Source organism: Poromitra crassiceps, assembly GCF_964638095.1.
Source record: "Poromitra crassiceps genome assembly, chromosome: 7".
Lineage (NCBI taxonomy): Eukaryota > Metazoa > Chordata > Actinopteri > Beryciformes > Melamphaidae > Poromitra > Poromitra crassiceps.
This window is the reverse complement of record NC_139628.1, coordinates 37,003,776-37,019,583: the sequence shown is the minus strand read 5'-3', so window position 1 is coordinate 37,019,583 and position 15,808 is coordinate 37,003,776. Positions and strand designations below refer to the sequence as shown.

General features: G+C 45.4%; 1 protein-coding gene across 2 annotated transcripts; it reads left to right on the top strand.

The window, feature by feature from the left end:
* The first annotated feature begins 320 nt into the window (after nt 1–320).
* myoz2a (myozenin 2a) lies at nt 321–14,101 on the top strand. Of its 2 annotated transcripts, none has more exons than XM_083640291.1 (6): nt 321–446; nt 1,497–1,586; nt 5,671–5,837; nt 8,891–9,026; nt 13,022–13,205; nt 13,601–14,101. In XM_083640291.1, exons 2-6 carry the CDS (start codon nt 1,505–1,507, stop codon nt 13,824–13,826), a joined length of 795 nt encoding a protein of 264 aa, XP_083496417.1. In that variant the 5' UTR covers nt 321–446; nt 1,497–1,504; the 3' UTR covers nt 13,827–14,101. The 2 variants fall into 2 exon arrangements, with proteins under 2 accessions (XP_083496417.1, XP_083496418.1); XM_083640292.1 differs by having other exon boundaries at nt 350–446; nt 1,514–1,586.
* Nucleotides 14,102–15,808: the final 1,707 nt, after the last annotated feature.

Genomic DNA, 15,808 nt, shown 5'->3' with positions numbered 1-15,808 from the left:
GACTATCAACATTGGATAATCCAAATAAAGTGTGACCCAAAGTTTTGTCACCCTATATTTTCCCATGGCTAAAGCATATACATTCAGGCAATCAGCCAGGGTGAATATGGGTGAAGGGCGCCACAGGGAGTCATATAGCACACCCTTTGCTACTGTAAAAACACTGGGGAGGAGGAGGGGGGTAGAGGGCAAAGAGAGCATGTAGCGAGGGTGCTCTAAATTTAGTCACCAGTGACAACAGACAAACTGACACCCACCCACTCATTCAGTCACTCAGTTGGATCAGGCTGCTATACCCCCTCTTCTTCCCACCCTCCCCACAACGCCGGGGAGCGCGAGGACCCGCACAGTCTGACCCCCTCGCCTCTCACCTTTCTGACTTCCTTCCTTTCCCCTCGAGGAGACGGGCACAAGTCAAGACGCCCCTAAGGGACCCCACGGGACAGGTAAGCCATCCCTGAGGCCACTTCACACAGGTGTGTCGCGCGGGGCTTTCGCTGTCAAGTTCTAAACCGTGACAACCCAAATGAAGCATGACTCACCCCTAACGCCTACAGTCTTTCCCTCCACCTCTTCCAGCCAATCCAGCAGCTTGCATTGGATTTCATAATCAACCTCTCTTGTGCAACGTTAGGTTTTGCTTTTGTTTATTTAATCAATCAAAATCCTTTTTTGTCTCATGCTTGATGGTTACATTGTGTCCTGACTAGAAGGCATACGTATACAGTATATGTGGGATTTATTCCAGTATGCTTAACTCTACATTTTCCCTCCACTTGTAGCCTACTATATTTTAACAAACAAATAATCTCTTTGCTGTGACAATTCAGAGTAAACCGATAACATAGCATTCAGAAGTTGATTTATGGGAGCTAAGAATATACTGTGCCAACATGCCTTTTGTATCTGGTCAGCAGAAACAGAAGCTTTGCAAACAATGGAGTGAACTGCATGGTGACTGGACTTCTGCATTTGAGTATGACATTTTCCCTCTGCTTCTTCACAAAACATGCTGAAAGCTGTTTTGGATAGGAATGATAAAGGGCTATTTGGTGACCCAGCAGGTAAAAGTTTCCTCCCTCGGTGTGGACTTTATCTCTCGCCGCCTCATTCCATCCACTGTCCCGCCCGCTTGCTGTGACAGCACCATGTCCCTTCAGCCCACTTGGGGTCATTTCAAACGTATTGATCGGCAGACCCCTGACACAGCGGGTTGCCATGTCTGAAGAGCATGTGCTTGGCGTTTAACAGCCCAAGTTATTTAAAGGGGATGTGCTAACTTTGCCCTTTTGGCCGCCGTGATAAATTCTACCTGCTTCAAGTGGGAGGGTGTGCGCGTGGCGAGGATGCTTAATGTCACTCAATCGATTGGCCCACCGGTCTTTGGCTTTGTGACTCGCCGTGTGTTAACCTCCATGGTGTGTTAACACGGAGCATGCACTGATGTGGACCGTCCCCCGTGACTTCTTTCTGCTCCCCCTTGCTCCCCCGTGCAGGGGCGGCCATGTCACAGTTCTCTACCATGACGACCAGGGAGAGGAAGATGCAGGCGGCGGCGATCTGCAGGGAGGTTCAAGCCCCGGAAGGTAGCCGCATATCACTTCCCCGTCACTTCCTCGTTTTGTGACCCCTCTGACCTGTGATCTCTCGCTCTCTCTCTCTCTCTCTCTCTCTCTCTCTGTCTCCCTCCTCCTAGTCCCGTCACTCCCTCACTCCTCTCCTCTCCCATCCATTTCTAACATAAAAGTATCCCATTCACACATATGAATGTACATGGATTCAATAGCATACAGCAGTGGTTCTCAATGTGGAGCCCCACCAGGGGTCCTTGAGAGCGTTCCAGGGGGTGCCCAGCAAACGAAATGAAATAAAATACTTCTAGTAAAATGAAATAATTTCATTGAAGAATGTAGAAGAACGACTGTTTATCTCTCTACCTGCAATACGGGTAGTTATGGTATTCTGGACAAAATCATAGCCGACGTGACAAAATCTGACAAAATCTTCTCAGATTGGGTCAGAGACAGAATTTCATCAACTGGTGGTATAGTTGGCTCTCTGTGTAGTAAATTAGCGGTCCTTGATAGGAAAAAGGTTGAGAATCACTGGCATACAGTAAACACTACAAACAAATCACTCATTAAAACACACCCAAACAGTAGAAGCACCGCCCCCCCCCGTTCCACAAAAACTCACTCACTCACTCTCTCACTCTCTCACTCTCACACACACACACGCACGCACGCACGCACGCACGCACGCACGCACACACACACACACACACACACACACACACACACACACACACACACACACACACACACACACAGACAGACAGACACAGACACAGACGCACACAGTCGCCAGATTCACTTTATAAAAGGTATCAGCTCCCAGTCCCTCGCAGTCAACACTCCCTTCTACGACCCGTACTATAAATAAGCAAATGAGAACTTTTATTGGCCAAAGTACGTAACTAATCCCTTTGTCGTCGTCCTTTGAACACGCTATTTCGGGGTGAGGACAACTGTGTGGCTCTTTGGGATGGGGAGGGCCTGAAGGCCACTGACAGCTGAAAGATATTCTGGCAAATCATGCGTCTCCCACTTGGATATAGGCCTATGACATCTCCACCATCAGCATGCATGAGCCAGCATGCGCGCGGCGGCGCTAACCGCAACACACGCACTGGACGTGAGTGAATGACAAGGAGAGATTATTCCTCGTTTATCATATTGGCAGGAATACCGTGTCAGCAATCCATGTAGTCAGCGTGTTATTGCACTGATGGATCGTCATGCAGAATTAATGAGTGTTGATAGGTGTGAGTAGAGAACATGCAATATTCATAGAGGTCTGGCAGATTTACTTATGTGAGGGGTGAGAGTGGTAAGAGAAGTAAGGAGCTAATTATTAAGTAAGTGCCATTTTGGGCGAAAACTTGTTATACAGTGTATCAAATAAAAGCTATTATTGGTGAGCTCTTTCTACGGCCCTTAAGGGCAACACACACTATAGGCTATAGGGGAACACATACATACACATCTCAACACACACTATAGGCTATAGGGGAACACATACATACACATCTCAACACACACTATAGGCTATAGGGGAACATGTACATACACATCTCAACACACACTATAGGCTATAGGGGAACATGTACATACACATCTCAACACACACTATAGGCTATAGGAACATGTACATACACATCTCAACACACACTATAGGCTATAGGAACACGTACATACACATCTCAACACACACTATAGGATATAGGGGAACACGTACATACACATCTCAACACACACTATAGGCTATAGGGGAACACATACATACACATCTCAACACACACTATAGGATATAGGGGAACACGTACATACACATCTCAACACACACTATAGGATATAGGGGAACACGTACATACACATCTCAACACACACTATAGGATATAGGGGAACACATACATACACATCTCAACACACACTATAGGATATAGGGGAACACGTACATACACATCTCAACACACACTATAGGATATAGGGGAACACATACATACACATCTCAACACACACTATACGCTATAGGAGAACACATACATACACATCTCAACACACACTATAGGATATAGGGGAACACGTACATACACATCTCAACACACACTATAGGATATAGGGGAACACGTACATACACATCTCAACACACACTATAGGCTATAGGAGAACACATACACACACATCTCAACACACACTATAGGATATAGGGGAACATGTACATACACATCTCAACACACACTATAGGCTATAGGAGAACACATACATACACATCTCAACACACACTATAGGCTATAGGGGAACACATACATACACATCTCAACACACACTATAGGCTAATAGGGGAACACATACACACACATCTCAACACACACTATAGGATATAGGGGAACACGTACATACACATCTCAACACACACTATAGGCTATAGGAGAACACATACACACACATCTCAACACACACTATAGGATATAGGGGAACACGTACATACACATCTCAACACACACTATAGGCTATAGGAGAACACATACATACACATCTCAACACACACTATAGGCTATAGGGGAACACATACATACACATCTCAACACACACTATAGGCTATAGGGGAACATGTACATACACATCTCAACACACACTATAGGCTATAGGGGAACACGTACATACACATCTCAACACACACTATAGGCTATAGGGGAACACGTACATACACATCTCAACACACACTATAGGCTATAGGAGAACACATACATACACATCTCAACACACACTATAGGCTATAGGGGAACATGTACATACACATCTCAACACACACTATAGGCTATAGGGGAACACATACATACACATCTCAACACACACTATAGGCTAATAGGGGAACACGTACATACACATCTCAACACACACTATAGGCTATAGGAGAACACATACATACACATCTCAACACACACTATAGGCTATAGGAGAACACATACATACACATCTCAACACACACTATAGGCTAATAGGGGAACACGTACATACACATCTCAACACACACTATAGGCTAATAGGGGAACACATACATACACATCTCAACACACACTATAGGCTATAGGAGAACACATACATACACATCTCAACACACACTATAGGCTATAGGAGAACACATACATACACATCTCAACACACACTATAGGCTAATAGGGGAACACGTACATACACATCTCAACACACACTATAGGCTAATAGGGGAACATGTACATACACATCTCAACACACACTATAGGCTATAGGGGAACATGTACATACACATCTCAACACACACTATAGGCTATAGGGGAACATGTACATACACATCTCAACACACACTATAGGCTATAGGGGAACATGTACATACAAATCTCAACACACACTATAGGCTATAGGGGAACATGTACATACACATCTCAACACACACTATAGGCTATAGGAGAACACATACATAGACATCTCAACACACACTATAGGATATAGGGGAACACATACATACACATCTCAACACACACTATAGGATATAGGAGAACACATACATACACATCTCAACACACACTATAGGCTATAGGGGAACATGTACATACACATCTCAACACACACTATAGGATATAGGGCAGGGGTGGCCAAACTACGGCCCGCGGGCCAACTGCGGCCCGCTGCCCGTTTTTAAGTGGCCCGCCATGAATTTAGTGTATGTATGTGTTCCCCTATAGCCTATAGTGTGTGTTGAGATGTGTGTGTACGTGTTCCTCTATAGCCTACAGTGTGTGTTGAGATGTGTATGTATGTGTTCCCCTATAGCCTATATAGTGTGTGTTGAGATGTGTATGTATGTGTTCCTATAGGCTATAGGGGAATACACATCTCAACACACACTATAGGCTATAGGGGAACACATACATACACATCTCTTCAGTGTTGTGGGTACAGTTGTTTCTCATTTTGTTCGGCCAGTTTGCTGCAGTACTGCACTGCCATGACAGCAAACAAAGAAAACATTTAAATAACAAAATCCCCCACAAAAGGTCAAGGTACTGCTTGGAAACCCAGCAGTAAAGTGGCCAAATTAAATGAGTAACAGCCGTTTGTTTGTGTCCAGACATACAGATGGACCTTGGGAAGAAGGTGAGCGTGCCTAAAGACATCATGCTGGACGAGCTGTCTTTTACCTCCAACCGTGGCTCTCGTCTCTTCAAAATGCGCCAGAGACGCTCGGAGAAATACACTTTTGAGAGCATCCAGAATGAAACCAACACGCAGATCAATGTAAGCTGAAACCGTACTGTTGTTTGTTACTGAATGCCATATGCAGTGGTTCTCAACGTGGGTTCCGGGGACCCCCAGGGGTCCTTGAGGGGGTTACAGGGGGTCCCCAGCAAAAAGAGGAATCATTTATTTTCACTATAATTCCATCCATAAGTAAAACAATGACCGAATGTATGATTATTTTGGTCATGGGTTTCATACACTTTCTGTAATAAAACATCTAAAAGCAAAAATCTTACCAGATGGGGGCCCTTGGTGTAATTTGTGTCAGTTTAGGGGTCCTTCGACGTGAAAAAGTTTGAGAACCACTGCTGTACAGGAGAGCACATGACAGGCAGGTCACCCACATGCTGTCAGTCATTCGGACTTTAACTCAATTTGCGTAAATACGTATTACAAGTGATTAATGATGCTGCCCTGTGTTAAAACAGACTTTTTCAACGGGAATATTTGACGTTTCTGCTGACGGCATTCCCTCCCTACGGCGTTCCCTCCCTTCCCTTCTGTGAAAAAGATTAAGCGGCACACAATACCTCACATCCTGATTGAGTATTTGTGGGAAAGATTGAGTACTTGAAGTGTTTATTCGAGACATGGGCTGACACGGAAGAGTAGGTGTGAAAGCCTTACGGCCGGTCATAAGACGCTTTATTCATGTTCCTTTGTGTTGGCGTGGGCGGCGTGCCAAGTCATCATTTTTCCTTTCCCAGCAGCACTTATCTTAGTAGTCCGGCCTGCATGGTCACACATGGAGCAATTTAGGCGCTGGAGCTCTCACTCAAATTGAATCGACATTAAGTAACAAAGTTTCCCTTTGTTTTGTCTAATTAATTAGCAGCACTAGTTTCTATGCTCTTTCATGTTGCTGTGTGGTGACCTTGACAACCAAAGAGGCCCCTAAGTGACATTTTGGTAGTGTAGCGGTAGATTCCCTGACTACCAACACAAGGGTCGCAGGTTTGCACCCCCGTGTTACCTCTGCCGCTTTCACACCGACTTTGAAAGCCGTAAAATGCACGGAAAATGAGATCCGCGCCTCCGATGTGAAAGTTCTGAAAGCGGGTTGGTGGGTAATTGTTGTACGCCTTTCGTTCCGCCCGTGGACCTAGTCTCAGCGCCGGGTTACCCTGCAACCCGCCTCCACCTGAAAGCGTCGGAGTGGCAAGCCGGAACGGTGCAAATGGTCAGCTCATTCATTAAAAAAAATACAGGGGGAAGCACCTCATGCAGCAAGAAAAGCATAAGTGAAAGTAAAAAAAATTGGCTTTACTTTACTTCAGTAAGTAGGTTAGGCTTTATGCTCAAACGATGTTGACATTAGTAGGTAAAATTAACGGATATAATAATAAGCTTCTTATAGCTGTCTGTGGCGAGTTGGTCTGAGGATATTCCCTCTGGAAACCAGCTCCAGAACTGCAATCTGTCTAGCTAGCCAGTTGTGCGTTCCCTTACAAAAACTACTAACGTTATAGTAGTCATGTGCATTTATAGCCTATACTATTCTCCCGACGACGAGTAACGTTATGCAGACTGCAGCTGTTTGATATGCGAGCGTCGTCTTTCAGAACGGACGCTAATTAGGCTACTTCATGGGAATAATTTGCTTTACAAAAAACTGGAACCAAAAGATAAGAATTAGCCTTGTACCTAATAGGCTACATGATGGTGCATCTATGATCCTCCATAAAGTCGATCAGATAAATATTGAAAGCCTTGTTACCATGCTGCATATGGACAATTTCGTGTTTTATCACTTTGATCCTTAACGACCGCAGCTGCACGTAGTTGGCTGGCGATGTTTGGTTGTTGAATGAATTCGTTCATCATACAGTAGCCTAGGCTACACTAACCTATGAAAATATTAATTTGGGCTAGGAAGAGCTGGGTGGTAATGCCTCCGCTCGCCTTTCAATCCGGGAGCCGTGGCTGTCACCTGAAAGCACACCCCAGAACGGGAATGTGGCAGTGCTGCTTTGCTGTGTGTGAAAGCAATTTCTGTGGCGAGGCTGCCGGCTTTGCGGGCCTTCTGAACTGCAATTTTGCGCGATCTGTGTGTGAAAGCGGCTTCGGGCTTGGTCGGGCGTCCATACAGGCATGATTGACTGTGTCTGTGGGTGGGAAGCCGGAATGAGGGTATGTGTCTTGGTCGCTGTACTAGCACCTCCTCTGGCTGTTCGGGGAGGAAGGGAACTGGTGGGAATAGCGTGATGCTCCCAAGTGCTATGTCCTGCCGGTGAGGCTCCCCGATGTCAGGTGAAAAGAAGCGGCTGGCAACTGTGCATGTGTCGGAGGAAGCATGGTGCTAGTCTACGGCTCTCCTCAGATCAGCAAGGGGAAATTGGCCAAGCACAATTGGGGAGAAAATGGGGGCGAAATCAGGAAAAAAGTATCCCGCCCATGTCAAAATATTGTTCATTAATGTCATCCACATGTTTATAAGTTTTCATATTAAATGTTGAATTTAATAAAATCAGGACAAAGTATAGTATTTTTTTGTTTTTTTTAGACTCTCCTGTGAAGTTGGTCAAATGTGACTTATGCCCCTCTTCGTTCATACTAATGCTTTAGTGAAGTTTCCCCCTCTTGGTTTAAGTGAGAATGACTCCATACTTTGGGTTGTTTACTGCTTGGGTCAATGGAGGGATTTCGTTTCAAGTAGTCCACATTTCCTGAGGAAGTGCTGAAGTAAATCATCATAAATATCTTTCAGGGGATGAAAGCTGGTTGCTATGGCTGCAGCACGTTGTCCCAGCCTGAAACAATGTCTCTAAATGTTGAGGAAATGTGGACAAGCAGAGAATTTGTCTGCTTGTTGTTGTTGGACAACCTGACAAATCCAGGTTCATTATGTGAGCGCGTTGAGAGGAGATGAACACCAGCACTGACAAGTGGACACTTTTCATAATGTGAACCAAAACATTTAAAATCACATTTCAATAAAAGAAACGAGAAGTGAAAATTTGTATTATTTACCATTAATCTAAACATTTTGATAGGACATTCTAATCTCCTTTTCTCTCAAACCCAACTCATCCTTTCTGTCTCTCTTTTAGAGCGGAATGGTCCTTCAAACTGAGAACGGCAATGCCACGGAAAACCAAAGTGGCGAGAGCAACCTGGGAGTCGACCAGCCGACTGAAACGGCACCAGACACAAGAACAGAGCCGAGCCCAGACAGTATTGCCCCCGGTAGGTAACACAGACCAGTAGGAAACCACAACACTTTCCAAGGGCCCCGAAACCACAGCAATAACAAACCCAATTGACCTCTGTTTAACTCAACGGCCTTACTCGACCCCTGTGATCCTGCAGGCACAAAGTCTATAGAACAATATGAGGAACTGCTTGCCATTTATCATTTATCATCAACACCGACGGTGGTTACATGCTGAAAACATGGTCGGATCCTTTTTTGGCCTTATTTGCATTTTATTGTGATTTTACTATGTAGAACTTCTTTGGGTGTGCATCTTTATAATATGCCAGTATATTAAAAACATCCCCTAAAGTTATGTTTTAAGATGTATGTAAAATACTATACTTTGAATAATAATTTGTCTGATGTGGTTTTTCCGCACAAGAAAAGTTAAATTATCTTGTTAAAATCCTTAAAATCACATAATATTCCTTCTCCCCCATTCAAAATTCCAGAGTCTATGAATATGCAAATACGTTTAAACTCCAAAGTTTTCCTGCTGGACACACAATGTCTCTACTTCACTGTAAAGTCCATTGAGTCTCCAGCATAATAGAGACTTTAAATTTCCAAATTGAAATTGGACAGGGATGTCACAAATCATGCTCGTAGGCCCACCCCTAAAAGTTGGATTTTCAATGAGTACAGAGAAACTTTCCACTTTCAGCAGACAAATGTGAAAACAGCCTTCTAGTATCAAACTCGGCGCAGGCGTCATTCTGCACAGTGAAGCTCAGACATCCAGCTGAAGAGACAAGAAGGAAACATATGTTTGGCTTCTGGGCTCAGGGTCTTTAATCTACGGTACAGCATATGAGGTATTGCTCCTGGTGGGCAGAATGTGTGTTCAGTGTTTTTATAAGGATTCAACAAGTGTTTTCATTTGTTCGTACTCGCGCATACTTTGATCATGTGGGAAAACATGTTATCCTTGCCTGGAATCTGCCACCCTTAGGCAGAGTACAAGTACATGTTATTATTTTCTTTCTTTCTATTTTCTTTCTTTCAATTTCCCTCTGCTTCTCTCCATTCTCTCTCTCTCTGTCCTTCTCTAACTTGATCCCACCCCTCTGTTTTCATGCGTGTTCCTCCCAACATTTTTCTCTCATCCGCCCATCCCCCCTTCTTTCTTCTTGTTGGAGCCCTCCTTGTTCTGATCTGCTGTAACCATCGTTTTTTATAATTGTCTAGTTGCACCCCACAGGAAGTGCGAGGAGTATTTCCTGTTTGCCTCCGCTGCCACTGATACCATCGGGATAAGCTTGGCACTCGCATCCTCCCTCATCTCTCAATTCTGCCCAGCTGACACAAAACCAATACTGATTCAAGGATGAGCACATTTACACAGAACGTGGTGTTCTTTCTGGAGGCTACAACTAGCCACCGCCACGCCTCAGTCGCTAGCCTGTGGATGTAGTCATTCCGGCTGTGGCAGAAATCAGGCCAAAGTCAATTGGTATGAAATGGATAAGAGTTATTTAATTAAATAGTCCAGTCATTTACCCAGGTGTTGTACAGTAGGTGCACGTCCCACAGCTTGTACCAGAAAGCTGTGCCTGGCATAGGTGGCTAAATTGCTTAACCGAGCTAGAGTGAACCTTGGATTCCTGTAGAGCCTGAATAAGAAAACTCATTGTTGTTAGATGTTAATGCAAATCGAGGACGCGAAACATTTGATCATATGACTCTAGTTCATTTGCATTTCATCCCAAACAAGGCAGGACAGGACATTGCTTTCAAGTCTGAAATTTACCTAGATTTGCTAGTTCAGATTCGCCAACTCAGGCGCTGTTTGATGATGTCCCTAGGTTGACTATACAGTAAAGTACAGTAGAGTTCAGGCTGGGTAGGAAGGATTTTAAGCTTTGTATCAGGAAGGTATTCAAAACCAGCTTGATAGATACCCTCTTGCAATTTACAAAGATAGGCATACTGCCACAGCAATGGTTTAAATATGGCTGAAAATATACTGTGCATTTTAACATCATAGTCATTGTGCTATTCTATTTCACATCCAAAGGGAGTAAAAGTATGAAAAACAAAAAACAAACTTCTCTTTAGTTTAGGTGGCAATATTAACCTGAGGAGATGCTGTCACATCTGAGCATTGCATTAAAAAATAAGAAAAAAACAAAAACAAAACGCATGTGCAAAAATCGCCGTCTTTCGCTTTTTCTTTCAAAGTCACCGCCCCAGAAAATCTTTTACAGTTCTTTGGAATTGACCCCCCCCCCCCCCCCCCCCCCCCCCCCCCAATACAGTTCTTTGGAATTGACCCCCCCCCCCCCCCCTCCCCAAAACCGTAAACTTCCCAAAGGTCTCTGTTTGGTCTTCACTGCTTCCTCCTCAGGGCAACACATCAACTCAGGAAGGGGGATTGTTCATTGTTAGAGGGGAGAAGAGGGGAGGGAGGGAGGGAGGGAGGGAGGGGAGGGGAGGGAGGGAGGGAGGGAGGGGAGGAGAGGGGAGGGAGGGGAGAGGAGGGAGGGGAGGAGAGGGGAGGGAGGGGAGATGGGAGGGAGGGGAGGAGAGGGGAGGGGAGGGAGGGGAGATGGGAGGGAGGGGAGGAGAGGGGAGGAGAGGGGAGGAGAGGAGAGGGGAGGAGAGGGGAGGGAGGGGAGATGGGAGGGAGGGGAGGAGAGGGGAGGGGAGGAGAGGGGAGGGAGGGGAGATGGGAGGGAGGGGAGGAGAGGGGAGGGGAGGGGAGAGAGGAGAGGGGAGGAGAGGGGAGGGAGGGGAGATGGGAGGGAGGGGAGGAGAGGGGAGGGGAGGAGAGGGGAGGGAGGGGAGATGGGAGGGAGGGGAGGAGAGGGGAGGGGAGGGGAGAGAGGAGGAGGATGTGACACGACGCCCCCACATTATGTAATGCCTGAGCTCGTAAGCCCCCCTGAGTGAAGCGCAACACACATACAATAAGCGGGTAGACATAGATACAGGTGCGCGCATGCACGCACGCACACACACACACACACTCACTCACTCACTCACTCACTCACTCACTCACTCACACACACACACACACACACACACACACACACACACACACACACACACACACACACACACACACACACAATACACAAACTCACACATTATCTCTCTCTCTCTCTCTCTATTTGACTTCATCAAACACCTCATTTCACATCAGTTTAATTGCTTTCAAGATGCTTGGCGGGCATGAATGTAAAAAAAAAAATCGAAGTGTCAAATTGCTGAAGTTTCAAATAATAATCCGTGTTTTGAAGTTGCACGAGGCAACTTTGCGTGTCGGCGGCCTCGCGTATAGCAGCAAGAGGTAAAGATTCTGAACTTCAATACCCAGAAATCATGTGACGTGACGTGACGTCAGAAGGTACACACACAGCACTTAGGTTTACCAACCCAACCAGAGTAGGATCGCTTTAAACCAAAGGAGAGGCTACTAAAGGGATGAGAGGCAAATGATAGAACGTTGGCGAGTCCATCTTTAGCACTTGCTGCTGTTTAAGAGACAGTTTGTATTTCACACTACAGGGTCTCAGTTGGGAGGAAATGGGTAATTTCTCCATTCCAGCAATCCTCTCAGTGACACAGTAAAAGCCTATCTCCAATCAGTCTGTTGTGTTTGGACGGCACGGTGGCTCAGTGGTTAACACTGTTGCCTCACAGCAAGAAGGTCCCGGGTTCGAACCCCGGTCCGTCCCAGGTCCTTTCTGTGTGGAGTTTGCATGTTCTCCCCGTGTCCGTGTGGGTTTTCTCCGGGTGCTCCGGTTTCCTCCCACCATCAAGAAAAACATGTATGTTAGGGTTAATACTCCTGTCCGTGCCCCTGACCAAGGTACTGGCAAAAGAACTGGAGTTGGTCCCCGGGCGCTGCACAGTGGCTGCCCACTGCTCCTAGTTCTAGGAAGGTTCCTAGTAGAGGATGGGTCAAATGCAGAGGATGAATTTCCCCAAGGGGATAAATAAAGGATAACTTAACTTATATAACCCATCTCTATTTCCTCAGGGTACGGAGGTCCCTTGAAAAACGTCCCTCCGGAGAAGTTCAACAGTACGGCCATCCCAAAGTCCTACCACTCACCCTGGGACCAGGCCATCATCAGCGACCCTGCCTTGGCGGACACCCTCATCACCCGCATGCCAGAGCCCGAGCCCCGAGCAGAGCTACCAGGGTACAAAAGCTTCAACAGGTGAGAACGTCACAGGTGGAAAAGTATCTCTCGTGAATATTTTTATATCACAATGTTGATGTAATCTTCAATCTTGTACACACACACTATCTGATACGCTAAGACTGTTTATTAAGTCCATTAAAGCAGCATAATGAACATACACATGCATCCAGAATTATGCACATTCATTATGCAGATGTGTTGTTTCTATAAAGTGCTGAGTGAGCAAGTAACTGCCCTTCATCTAAGTCACAATGTGCCATAAACATGCTCATAACTCACAGCAGTTATCTCTGTCCCCGGGCTAAGTCTTCACTCCACTTTAATTAGATCAATCAGTTGGGACTGTCACCTCAGTCCCTCTCATTAGCGCATGGCGGCTACTAACGTTGTCAATCCGACTCCTCCTCCAGGGTGGCAACTCCGTTCGGCGGCTTCGGCAGGGCCCCCGGACCCGCTCCCATCGGGACCGCCCAGGTGGAGCCCCTGCCTGAATACCCGGAGCTGCAGGGAGAGGCGGCGGTGAAGCGGCCCTCCTTCAACAGAGCCCCTGTGGGATGGGTGTCAACGGGCACCGCTGCCATCATCCCCACCATTTCCCTCGAGCCCACGTTCGTCCCCGAGTCAGACGACCTTTGAACCCCCGGATGGAGTCATCCGAAGACGCTGTAGTTGCTGCGCCTGAGGTTATTGTGGGAGGGGGTAAGGTTCAGTTTGGTGGGCTTTGCTGGTATGAGTTATCATGCATGAAGTAGGAGCCCTTGCTTTTCCCAGGCCTCGAAACTATTTCACTGCACTTGAAAGTAAATGAAACACCTTATACAGAATACTGTACTAGGCAGAGTCACTACAGGAATAAGTAAAATTGTATATTAATGTGTATAAGAGTATTTTATCTTCCTGACACATTTCCTTGCTCATGCTATTCATTTATATACCAAATAAAATTGTGTAAAACATAAGCCCAACGTTATCAGTTTTCAGTTATCAGTTTTTCTTGAGTTTGAATTTTATTTCCTGCCGTTAACAAAATGAATATACGCTTTCAAGATAGTGTTATTGTTGGATTCAGATTCAAATCAGTGACATATTTCATAGCATATTTCCCCTAAGTGATGCGTGAAATAACTTCCCAGTGAGTGTCCTGGTTTGATCTACACTGAAGGCTCACTTGACTGAACCTGAGTGACTTGACCGCGCGCGCCTGTGTACTGTAGCCGTATGCAAACCCATCAGTTAGCACGTCTTATAAGAGGCCAGAGATACATGTGAGTCAGTGTAACACGCCTCAAGGTTACTGCCTGACAAATCAAATGTGCGTCGGTGACGCGAGCCGGAGTGACTGATGCGTCTCTCACCTTTGGGCCGTGCCCAGTCCAAAGGAGTGCGATTGATGGGGGAGCTGCGTGATGAGCTGTGCCCGCTCCTTATCTGTCTCTCTATTCATCGCTACAGCACTTCCAAATTTATCTCAGAAATAATAGGCTAGGCTTAAGCCAACATGAGGTTGAAATGGCAAGATTACCAACAGGCTTTGCAAGACATGTCTAATGTGAGCCAACTGTATGTTCAATATATGTAGACATTTTACATTTGATCACAATTTACAATTTGAATCCCATTTCAGGGCTATTTTGAATTTTGGTTACTCATTGGGCGCTTATAAGGAGATGAAAACTTCGGTGAACCAAAGAAACAGCTTTTTAGCATGACAATAGCTACTTTTAGTTGGAAGCTAACAAGCAGGCTATATAAATATAAATTTGGTTGATTGATTGATTGATTGATTGATTGATTGATTGATGATCAGTGCTCATTGATGCTAGTAACATGAGTGACTTTTTTTGAGGAAGCTCATGGACAAATGTAGACTTCTTCCCCTGTAATGTAGCTACAGAAATATAACAAATAACAAAAATCCCAAATATGAATGCATTTCTTCAATGTCTCAAACGTATGTTAACGCTTACATGGTACCTCGTGAGGTACAGAATGTGAAGAAATGAAACAAACCAGAGGGAGTGGAGAGGGGCAAATATTTGAGGTATTTCTTGCAGCCTCACTCTGTGTCATCCATTTCTATTATCTTCCTCTTCCTATATAATCACTCACCTGTCACGTGCCGCAAGGTTAAAGCCATAAAAGAGCAGATTCGCTCATTTCACAGATTACCACAGACCACAGATTAGCGATGCTCTGATCTTAAGAGTAGTATGGTATAACGCTCGTATTATCCACTGCAGGATTGTTGTTGTCGTCCTCTTATTTGCTAGGTTTAACTGTGTCAAAGTGTTATGGAAGGAAAGACACATTAGCTACAGACAAAATGATGGACAGTCAGACAGATAAACAGGCGAGACGGACAGGTCTTGGTCAGAGGAGGTCAGATCCCACTCTAGGCATAGCTGCCAATCATTCTGGCAACGTGTGGTACATAAGATAACCCACATGGCGTAATATACGACTGAGCTTTGCCGTCAGCTAAATTGACTATAGCTCTGGATTGCAAGTCATCTGATGAATACTGGCTGTTCCAATGAAGAATGAGGCTTGGTTAGTGTCCCTTTTCTGAGCTGGTTTCTGCTGACTGTGAGGGAATTTCAAGATGTTAAAGGATAAAA